The sequence below is a fragment of the Petaurus breviceps genome, unplaced genomic scaffold (genome assembly GCF_028583685.1).
Source record: "Petaurus breviceps papuanus isolate PSGF00001 unplaced genomic scaffold, PetGlider_PUasm1.0 227, whole genome shotgun sequence".
Lineage (NCBI taxonomy): Eukaryota > Metazoa > Chordata > Mammalia > Diprotodontia > Petauridae > Petaurus > Petaurus breviceps.
Window position 1 is genome coordinate 5,841,976 of NW_027185896.1, and position 11,117 is coordinate 5,853,092.

Below are 11,117 nucleotides of genomic sequence, written 5' to 3' on the forward strand. Positions count from 1 at the left end.
GAGTTATTCAATGGCAGGGGAAAAGTGAATGGGTCAGACTTGTTAACTAAGAGTGAGGGGGACAGAGGTGAGATGTGGGAAGGGAACTGTATGTAATTAACACCTCCCCAACAAACACACATCTCAATACAACAAATATGAATTAAGTACATGCTCTGAGCAAGGAAGGGAAGATCATAGATCCAGGGCTGAAAAGAGCCAACCAATCTCCTTCCTTGTTGAGGAACAAACAGATGCCTGGAGAGTGGGAAGGGACTTGTCCAAAGTTGTAAACAGTAAATAGCCAAGTTGAGAAGCAAAGTTAACTGAAGGGCCCTTCCCACTAAAGCCCCCCCCCCCCCCTCGCCTTCCTTCTCCCTAGCCTTGCCCTATATCTGGACACAGGATGCCTATGAGGCAGGACCTAGATAAAACTCCCTGTGACTCATAAGCCCCTGAAGGGACAGTGGCAGAGGTGACAGTCCTATTCCTGCCCCCCCCCCCCCACTCCACCCTCAGGGCCAGAAGGCTTTCAGCGGTCCATGCATCTCCCCACCCCCTTTCTAACTGGAGACAGAGGAATGCTGATTGACAGACCGGGTGCTATATAACCCAGGGCAGGATAATAGCCTCACACAAGTACCCTGCTGTATGTGAGCTGCCACTCCCCTTCTCCCACAGGCGAGCCACAGTCATCATTTCACTATGGATGATATCTATAAAGCAGCGGTGAGTGATTCCTTAGCATCTCTAGATGCCCCAGGTTTTCCCTCCCCCGCAATGCCCCCTCATCCTATCCCATCCCCAAGGCTGTGCCATCTTCACCTGGGGGGAGGGCACCTGTTCAGTGGGCACATTTCCCATCCTTAGCCCTCCTGGACAATGGGCTCCAGGGCTGATTTTCCTAGGAAGAGGTAGAGGTTCAGCTGGATGGGGAGATTTTGTGTCCACTACACAGAGGAAGCCCTTTCCCTGGGATAACTCCCATAGGTTGGGTCGGGGTGAGGGATTAGCTCCAACAGCAGTGCCTAAGAATAAGCAAGCATGAACTTACTGGTGCCCAGCCTCAGGACATTCAGGTCCAAGGTGCTCTTAGAGGTAACTGCTGTATTACAGAGAGCACTGGGTTGGAGTCTGAGGTCCTGTGCTTGAATTTGGATTCTGCTACTTAATAGTTGTATGCCTTTGGGCAAATCATTTCATCTTTCTAGATCTTCTTGGTTTTCTCTTCTGTAAAATGAGGAGAGATGAATCAGATGATCTCAAAGGCTCCCTTCTAGCTCTCCAATTTTATGATCCTACCAATGTAGCCTTTGGCCTGGAGCTCCCCAGCAGCAGGCTTCAAGGGCATCCTCATCTCCTTTTGCTGGACTGAGCTCCTATACCTGTAATGACCCCGTTAATGTCACAGGCTCCTGCCTGTGGGTATATCAGATGTCTCCAGTGTTGGCAGGACTGTGGGGATTGAGGAAGAGATAAGATGGCAAGGAGGTAATGGTGGAAAAGAGGTGATGGGGCCAGAAAGGAGATGAAATGATAAGGATGAATAGAGGCTAAAGAAGGAAGACAAGAAATCGGGTAGAGATGAGAGGCAGGGAGAAAATGAAGGCCCAGAAAAGATACTGGAAATCCCACTTTTGCCATTTAATTACACATATGACCTGTCCTTGGTCAAGTCACTTAACTGTCTGGGTCTCAGAGTTTTCATCTGAGGAGGTTAGACTGGAGAACCTGAAAGGTCTCTTCTGGCTCTAAATCTTAAGGTCCTAGAAGCAGGGAGATGAAATGGACAGAAAGGTGAAGAGGGGCCAAGAGAAGGAATCTGGAAGGTGATGAGGGCAAAGAGGAGAGCTTAGCATCTGAGCAGCAACAGAGTCTGGGAGAAGAGATGAGTGTGTGTGTGTGGGGGGGAGGTTAGGGGCAGAGACAAGATGTAAAAAGTTCTAAGGAGATGCCCAACCTTTTTACAATATTGAATTATTTTAACTGGCATCAGAGACCTGGTCTGAATACAAACGCCACAATGTTCCTCTCCTCTCCTCTCCTCTCCTCTCCTCTCCTCTCCTCTTCTCTCCTCTCTCTCTCTTTTTTCTGTCTCTGTTTCTGTTTTTTTCTCTCTCTCTCCTCTCTTCTTTCTGTCTCTGTCTTTCTCCTCTCTCTTCTTTCATCTTTTCTTTCCCCTTGACTCTCTATTTCTCTGTCTCTGTTTCCTTCTTTGTTGCTTCTGCTCATTCCTTCTCTCTTACATATATTCCTTTTCCTTCTCACTCTCACATTGACTCCCTCCCATATAAGCATGGGATAGGCTGAGGGGACTGTGAAGGGGTCAGGAGAAACATGAGCGTGCTTCCAAGCAAGGGGGCCCTTGGGCTGGTGGGTAGGGCTTTCCTCTATAGCTCTTTGCTTATAGGTGAGCAGAAGAAGTGGGAGAATATTGTGGGGAACAGGAGAAAACCCCATAAATATGAGGACTGAGGGCCAGTAGGGAGAGAATTGAAAGAATTGGAATTTCCCAGGTCCCTGCCCTGACAGGATTGTCTTGGGAGTCAAAGTATCCCTGATTTAGCAAATAGGGAGGTATAAGGACAGAGGCCCAAGGACACAGGGGTCTTAAATGCCATTGCCAGCTCTGCCCATGACTTTCTGCTGGGGAAATGGGAGTGGGAAACTTAACCATCCTTCTGGCCCTCTCCTAGGTACAGCTGGAAGCAGTTCCTCTGGAAACCCCAAACTGGGCCTCTCCCTATCCCTCTTCCTCTCTCTCCTTAGGGGGTACAATAAAGACCCCTCACAATTTACCTGCCCCAGGATAAACTGCAACTAAGGTCCTTCAGTACATCTCAGCTCCAGCCAGGTTACAGGATACTCAGTGGGAGAGGGCTGGGGAGGGGAGAGGAGTTCAGAACTTGCCGCCTAGGCCCTATTAAAGGCCCTCCCCTCTGTCCAGTGACCATCCTTGCTGAGATTTGCCTTTGGGCAAACTACTGGGGTCATATCAGGCTGGAGAGAAGGGTCTTTAGGGTGCCCTAGAAAGGGGAGCCAGTCCCTTCCACCCCATGTCCATAAAAGGCTCCAGGGGCCTCTGAGCTAATTTTGGCTCTGTAGGCGCCACTGGGACAAGTGTGCAGATAACAGCCCTCCCTCACATGCCAGAGCCCCTAGTTCAGGAAACAATCACCAGGTTTAGCTTTGTCCATTGTTAAAAATAGTCTCCATCTCTACCCCAGGGTTTGGTTTCAGGGATGGGATGGAGTGGTATGGGGGAGGGGGAGCCAGACTCAGTTACCTCCCCCTCTCTCCAGCCCCTGACCAGGCTGGCCTTTGCTGTATGAAAGGATCTGGTTTTATTGTCCCCACAATAAGAGGTCGGGCAGCTGCCTGGCGAGTGGTAGGAGGCAGGTGGGGGTAGGGGTGGGGGTGGGGAGCATATAGCTTGGATTTCACCAGGACATGGCCTGGCTGGGAGGGCAGGGGGCCAGAGGACTATTGTTACTCATCCTCTGTCTGGGCCAGGCCAGAAGGGGTGACCTTGGTTGAAGGACCTTCCCTCTGCAAGGCCTGATCGACCCATGGGTGGGCATGGTAAGAAGGTCTGTGTTCATTCCCATTTCCCCTATTTCCTCAGGTGGAACAGCTGACCGAAGAACAGAAAAATGGTGAGTGGCCCCCTTCCCTGGTCCCCACCACCTGATAGAGTGATTGGACTCTCAGGGTCTGTTAAGTGAGAAACTTCATAATGCTTTTAAATGAACTTGAATTTGATTAGTGACAACAGCAATTAGAGACATTTGGCAAATAATAACACACAGACCTGGTAATGAATTTGCACCTGGGGACCCTTTGCAATAACTCTGAGCTACCCTAATCAATCATCCAATCAACAAACATTTATTAAGAACTATTTTGCCAAAGACCAAGGAGGGCCCTTAGTAAATCCTCTCTGCCTGCAGCAAGTTTGATGTATTCTCTTGGGGAAGGAAGACAATATGTACACATATAAATAGATACAAAATGTATACCCAGTAATTTTTGTCTCTCAGTTGTATCTGACTCTTCATGACTGCAGTTGGGGTTTTCTTGGCAAAGATACTGGAGTGGTTTGCCATTTACTTCTCCAGTTCATTTTACAGATGAGGAAACTGAGGCAAACAAGGTGAAGTGACTTGCCCAGGGTCACACAGCTAGCTAGTGTCTGGATGTGAACTCAGGTCTTCCTTATTCCAGGAGGGGCTGCCCTATACACAATAATCACAAAGTGACTGAGGGGAAAAGGCACTAGGAACAGGGGGAGGAGGGAGCTGCTGCTGAGGAAAGACCTCAGGGAGCATTTGAGCTAAGCTCTGAGGTGAGGAGGGCGTGCATTCCAGGCATGGGGCATGGTATGGCGATGAGAGAAGGAAGGCCCCATGTGAGAAATAGCAAAAAGGTCAGTTTGACTGGACCAGAGAGTGTGTGAAGTAGGTTAGTATATAATGAGCCTGGAAAGATAGCTTGGGTCTGTGGTCTACCAGCTGGGGACCAATGAACTCTAAATGATCCTTGAAAGGCACATCTACTTCTAAATTCTATTATTCTGTTACTAGCTAGATGACCGTGGGCTAGTTCTTTTCCTTCTCTGGGCCTCAGTTTCCTCCTCTCATTGAGGTTGATGGACTCTGTCCCCGAGGATTTTTCCAGTTTGAATATATGGTGATTTTCTGGGACCATCCCTTGCACCCCTGCCCCTCCCACCTCCCCACTGCAGAGTTCAAGGCTGCCTTTGACATCTTCGTTTTGGGTGCTGAAGATGGCTGCATCAGCACCAAGGAGCTGGGCAAGGTGATGCGTATGTTGGGCCAGAACCCCACTCCGGAGGAGCTGCAGGAAATGATAGACGAGGTGGATGAGGATGGTAAGGCCCTCTCCCGTCCCCTGGGCCTCCCTTTCAAGTGAGAAGGTTCTATGAGGACAACGAGGACTTCCCTTCCATAGTACTCTGATGGGTGAGAGGGGAGGGGGGATAGTTGGAAAGTACTGAGAATACCTTCTGCCCTCATATTCTACCCTCCCCTGATGGCTATGTAGCACCTTTATCCTCCTGTGTGGCCCTGATATGAGGTTGTTAGAATTAGTGACCCAAGAGTCAAGAAAGACCTTCTTTTCTCAAGAAGGTCAATGATGTGGATTAAGCAGTAATTGTGGAAAGAGTCCTGGGAGTCAGGTCCTGGTTCTGCCCTTGACTCTGAGTAAAGATGAGTCAGTTCCTAATTTTTTTTGGAGGGGCGGGTTTCTCTATTTGTAAAAATGAAAGTTGTTGTCAGAGGACTTGAATTCAAATCCTGACTCTTCTATTTACTAATGTGATTGTGGGCAATATAATTCCCCTCTCTGGGACTCAGTTTCTCCGACTGAAAATAGGGGCAGTGAACTAAATGACCTCTAAGTTCCCTGCCAGTCCATACATGATAGAACTGTAAGCCCTTGAGGCTGAGCATTCAGGAATTCAGGCTTCTCTTAACCTCTTACCCACTAAGAGACATTTTCAGGGAGCCCCAACTCTGGCTCCCACGTCACCAAGGAAGGGGCCACTGTGAAATCTTTCCAGAGTGACCACAGCCTCCCCTTGACTTCCCATGCCCTAGGCAGTGGCACAGTGGATTTTGATGAGTTCCTGGTCATGATGGTTCGATGTATGAAGGATGACAGCAAAGGGAAATCAGAGGAGGAGCTATCCGACCTCTTCCGAATGTTTGACAAGTGAGTGTGCTTGCCCAGGCTGAAGGATGGTTGGTGCCGCCCAGGGCTTCCTCTCTCTGCCTCTGGCTGAGGTGGGTGAGGTCCCCTGGGGAAGGGGGGAGAGGGTGGCTGTAGAGGAGCCCATCTTTAAGTCTTCTTCACTGTCCCTTTACTACAGGAATGCAGATGGTTACATTGACTTGGAGGAGCTAAAGATGATGCTTCAGGCCACCGGGGAGACTATCACTGAGGATGACATTGAGGAGCTCATGAAGGACGGGGACAAGAACAATGATGGCAGGATTGACTATGATGGTAAGATGGACTTCCCTCACCCAAGGGCTACTGGGCTCTGCCTCAAAGAGGGAACCATCCCAACCAGGAGTCCCAGCCCTCTTGAGTCAGTGCCTAATTAGAAATTAACAAAAGGTGTGAAAGCCTTCCTGAAAGCAAGCCTTCCTGAAAGCAAGCCTCCCCTAAGCAAGCTTCCCTTAATGGTCTCCACGGTGAGCCTCTTAGTGGGCAGGGAAGATCTTATAGCCATAATATCACACCCTGCCTTCTCCCCTGACTGGCTCTCTCTAATCCAGTCTCCTTTTTCTTCTCTCTGGGCAGAGTTCTTGGAATTCATGAAGGGGGTGGAATAGACAAGACTCTGACGGAGCTGTGTACATGCACCCTTCCCTTGCTTTTCTCCCCTCCCCCATCTGGCCTGGCACCTGGCACACCCATGAGCACAAGGTCAGTGGCCAGGCCAGCCAGAGGAACTGTGGGATAGTGGACTCTCCATGGTGCTGCCCAAGAATGGAGAAACCAACAGGCAGTACCTGCCAGCCTTGGGCACCTCTTCCCCATGCCTGTGCCCTTGGGGACTGCTGCCTGCCACTCTGAACTCTACAATGGCTGGAACCACTGAGCCACAGAGTCCAAAGCTAGCCCTTCAGCTATCATTGCACTGAGATCCCTTCCTTCCCCTTCCCCATCCCTGCTGTCTCTCCTTTCCCAAGCTTGAAGAATGCCCTGCCTTGGATGAGTGAGAATCCTGGAATAATGCAAATAAAGTGGTTTTCCAGGAGCCCTGGCATTCTTACCAGGGCCTTGGAGAGATCCTGAGGAAGTTTGAGGTTGAGGGAATCATGATCATGAAAACAAAAGGTGGGAATGCCTTGAGCTGGGTAGGACACCATTCTTAGTGTCCTGGAAAGCTGTGAATTTATAACCCCCAAACCCAGAAGCACGTCTGCCACTTCTTTCCTCTTTATCCCTGGGCAAATTCAGTGTAACCTCTCTTGACTTCTGCTTCCTTGTCTCCAAAATGAGGGGACTGGACTAAATGGTAGTGAAGCCCCTGACCCTGTGCTTCAATGATTAAATGAGAAACCTTGTGTCCCTCCCTGCCCAGCCCTGATTTTACCTTGTCCACTTCCATCCACCTCCAGCATCCAGGAGAGCAGGGGCATTTTTCCTCTTTGGATTTCAACCCTGGGATCCTGGTGTAGCCCTGCCTGCCTGCCTGCACACTGGGCCATTCTCCTCTCTCCTTCTTGGCATTTACACCTAGGAGGCAGTGGGCTGGATTTGGAATTAAGAGCACTTTGGTTAGGATCCTGATTCTGTTGATTTCCTAGCTGTGTGACCTTAGGCATATCAGTCAGACTCTCTGAAACTGTCACCTCATCTATAAATTCAGGAGTGGGACTCGGTGACCTCTAAAGTGCCTTCTAGCTCTGAATCTGTGATTCTCTTGCATGTCCAGGCAGCTGATTCAAGCGCAAAATTCTATTTTGTTCTTGTTCAGTTGTTTCAGTCATGTCCAACTCTCTTTTCTTGGCAAAGATATTGGAGTGGTTTGCCATTTCCTTCTCCAGTTCATTTTATAGATGAGGAAACTGAGGCAAATAACTGCTTGCTCAGGGTCACACAGCTAGGAAATGTCTGAGGCTGGATTTGAACTCAACTCCTCCTGACTCCAAGCCCATGCTCTATCCACTGAGCCACCTGATTTCATATCGATAGATAAATAACAAGGTATGGAATAATCCAGCTTGGCATCAAACCTAACACACCAATCTGGCTTTTGAAGTTTCAGCTGATTATGCTTCCACATCAGGAAATGCCCTCTTAGCTTTGGCTTGGGTCCAAGTTAGTTCTTGCACGTTCTGACCTGATACTCACTCTCATGGATCCCTTCTCCCCTGGAGGACATCTTAGAGTCACAGTATATCCTATAAAGGATAGAACACTGTCTTTGGGGTCAGAGGACCTACATTCAGATCTTGCCTCTGCTCCTTAACTAGCCACTTGACCGTAAACATTCACTAAACCTCGTTGGGTCTCATTTTGCTCATCTGTAAGATAGATTGAGCTACACAAGCTCTAAGTCTATGACCCAGGAGCGTCCACTTATCCAACCTACTCTTTGTGTAAGGGGGAAACTGAGGCCCAGAGAAGAGAAAGATTTGCCAATGGTTTCATCCCAAGTTAGTAGAAGAGTATGGACTAGAAAATAGAGCTCTTGGCTCCCAGCCCAAAGCCCTTTGCATTGGATCAGGTCCAAACGTAAGTGGGGGAAAGGGCTAATTTTTCCCATCCTAGGCTTTCCCTCAGCCTAGTACCCTACTTCTGATACACACAGGAACCAAGGACAGTGACTAATGCATTGTAAGCACTTTGGAAACCATGAAGTGTCTAAAAAAAAGATGTAGTCATGGGCGGGAAGGGGGGAGGTTCAGGAAAGGTTCTCAGGTGACAAGAGGCACCCTAAGGAAGAAAGAGTCTGTTCTGTTCAGGGGAAAGAGCCTTGGGTTGGGAGTCAGGAAATTTGGGTTCAGTCATAGCCCTGACTGTGACCTTGGCAAACCCTACTCTCCCCCCTTTCCCACTCAGAACAATGGGGACAATAGTGCCTGCCCTGCCAGCCTCTTGTGTAGGAGTGGGGGCATCAAGGATGCACTGAAAGAATAGCTAGGAAGGTGTATCCTAACTGGACACCAGTGAGGGGAGGGGAGAGGGAAGAGCATCTGAAGTTGTTGAAGACACCTGCCCCCCATCTCTTCCCTAGATCTTCAGCCAGCTGCCTCTAACATTATTTCTCAAGAATGCCAGCTGTCTCTGTCCCTCCCCTCCTTGAAGCCCTGTCCTTTCAGTGTTGGCATTCCTGAACTGAAGCGGGGGTGAGCCTGAAGGAATTGGAAGACAGCTGGACCCAGTCAGGCATCTTGGGGCTGGGCAGAGAGGAGCTGATGCCCAGACTTCCCACCCCACCTTCCAGTTCTTCATTTCCAGGGTCCTCCCCTCCACTACCGCCATCAACTCTCTTCAGGCTTTATGTTAATTCACAGAAACATAGATATAAAATCTCAGTACTGAAAATGTCAAAATGTCCTTGGAGCACATCTTCTAGCCCATCCTACACTTTGCAAATACACACACACACGCACACACACTCATGAAAGGACCACACTGATATGTATGTGTGGATTCTATGTGCAAGACACAATGCACACACAAGAGCTCCATATACATATATGGACATCAGATGCAAACACATACACCTCTACACACTGTCCTCGGTGGTCAGAGTGGATGGATGCCAGAGCTCTAGGAAACTTGGGTCCCCCGTAGTCTTCATAATGACCACTTGGTGGAGCCCAAACCCCATAGTCTGGCTAAAACCCACATGAAGACTTTAATAAGTGTCTACTCTGGGTGTGTGTGTGTGTGTCTGCAGGGGTGGGGTCGTAGTGTGGCTGTGTATATGGGTATTTTGGAGGTGGATGGCGCTATAGAGATGAAGTCTCCGGAGGGAAAGGGAAGTTTTAATCCCAGACTCAGAGAATTTTAGAGCTAGAAGGGGCCTTTAGAGACCACCATGTCAGAACCTCTCACTTTACAGAATGGAAAACTGAGACCCAGCAGATTGAGAACAAGAAATCCATTTTCTTGCCTCCAAGATTTTCCCCAGGTTTTCACATTCAAGTTTCAATGTGAACCATACCTCTCATTGCCCCTAATCCCCCACCCTCCATTATTGTCCCAAATCCACCTGGTCAGAAGGATAAGGGGAAGGGATGCTCTACCAAGGGGGCATTTGGTGGCAGAAGGGAAGGGAACTAGTAGGTCTGAGAGTCTTGGACACTGTTCCCAGCAATGAGACCAGTAGATCCTTCCCTTTTTCTGGGAAGGGACTGAACTTTCCTTGCTTGAAGGGACATCAATGGGCATTGAGTGAGAACCTCTTGTGGCTGAAAAGAATCTCCTTGACAAGTGGTCCTAATAGCCTCTGAATGAAGAACCTGAGTCATGGGGAATCCACTCCCCTCAAAGAGGTCCCCATTTCACTTTGGGATAGCAATAATTTAGGAAGTGTAGAGATGGGGAGACTGTGGGGTCTCTTTCCTAATGCTGGAAGCCACATGGTAGGGCTAAACCTACTGGCCAAGGGCAAAAGTCGCTTAGAAGGAAGGATGAAGAGAAAAGGACTGATCTCTTGGCTGCTTGTTCTTTCTGAACCCCACCAGCTCCAGAGACCTCTGAATGCAGGGCTGCTGAGGGCTGGAGCTGACTACTTCTGGTTGAGGCTGGGATGGGGGAGATGGAAGGGAGTGAGAGCTCTGCTCATCAGGAGGTAGGGGAGAAGGGCATCAAAGGGTGTAAGAGAAAGAACAGTCGAGAGATCTGGAACCTTGTCTGGTCTCTCTGGTTGGCTCTTCCCCTTTCTAGATCTCAGTTCCCCCATCTGTAAAATGACCTCTAAAATGTTTCTTCCTGCCCTACCCCCCTCAGATATTCTAAGATTCCAGGATTTGGACCTACTCTATGTGGGAGAGTGGGTGGAGAAGAAGCTTGGACCCATTATTTCCCATCCCCTTGGGCAAGTGAGACTCCCGGAAGGAGGTGGGAATGGGGGAGAGGAAGGGTGGAAACCAAATAGCAGTGGAAAGCGTTTGGAAAAGGGAGTGCCAGAGATGGTAAGGGGCCCCTTCCTTCTTTCCCAACCTCCATAAGGCTCCAGCTTCCAGTTCTTCCTCTTCAGGGAAGGCAGAGAGTAGTTCATGTGGGAGGTACAAGTTCCAGAACAGGCAGGAGGCTGGGCCTGGGGGTGGGGAAGGACTTGGAGGAGAGTGGATTGCCCTTTGGGGAATGGTGAGAGGTGGCTTGGGTGTTTCTTGGGAGCAGGGAGTTCTGGGATAGGTTGGGGGCCTTGGGGGATAGCTCTGGTGTGGAAGGTTCTGTGTAGGGGGTCTCTCCAGTTGGGGCTGGGTCCTCATGGATGATCTCTGTGAGGGAGGTCTCTTTATGTATGCTTGGGGGGGGGGTAATCTAGGGCAGTATCTTTCTAGGGCCCAGGCTTACTCTTCTCTGTTTTTTGACCCCACAGTAAGGGCAGGCCTTTGTCCACAGAGAGGATCCTGCCCCACTCC

At 49.5% G+C, this 11,117-nt stretch overlaps 1 protein-coding gene across 2 annotated transcripts; it reads left to right on the forward strand.

Annotated features, from left to right (window-relative positions):
• Nucleotides 1-557: 557 nt before the first annotated feature.
• TNNC1 (troponin C1, slow skeletal and cardiac type) lies at nucleotides 558-6,811 on the forward strand. Of its 2 annotated transcripts, none has more exons than XM_069095555.1 (6): nucleotides 558-708; nucleotides 3,605-3,635; nucleotides 4,724-4,870; nucleotides 5,493-5,715; nucleotides 5,873-6,009; nucleotides 6,310-6,811. In XM_069095555.1, exons 1-6 carry the CDS (start codon nucleotides 685-687, stop codon nucleotides 6,339-6,341), a joined length of 594 nt encoding a protein of 197 aa, XP_068951656.1. In that variant the 5' UTR covers nucleotides 558-684; the 3' UTR covers nucleotides 6,342-6,811. The 2 variants fall into 2 exon arrangements, with proteins under 2 accessions (XP_068951656.1, XP_068951657.1); XM_069095556.1 differs by having other exon boundaries at nucleotides 559-708; nucleotides 5,601-5,715.
• The last annotated feature ends 4,306 nt before the right edge of the window (nucleotides 6,812-11,117 follow it).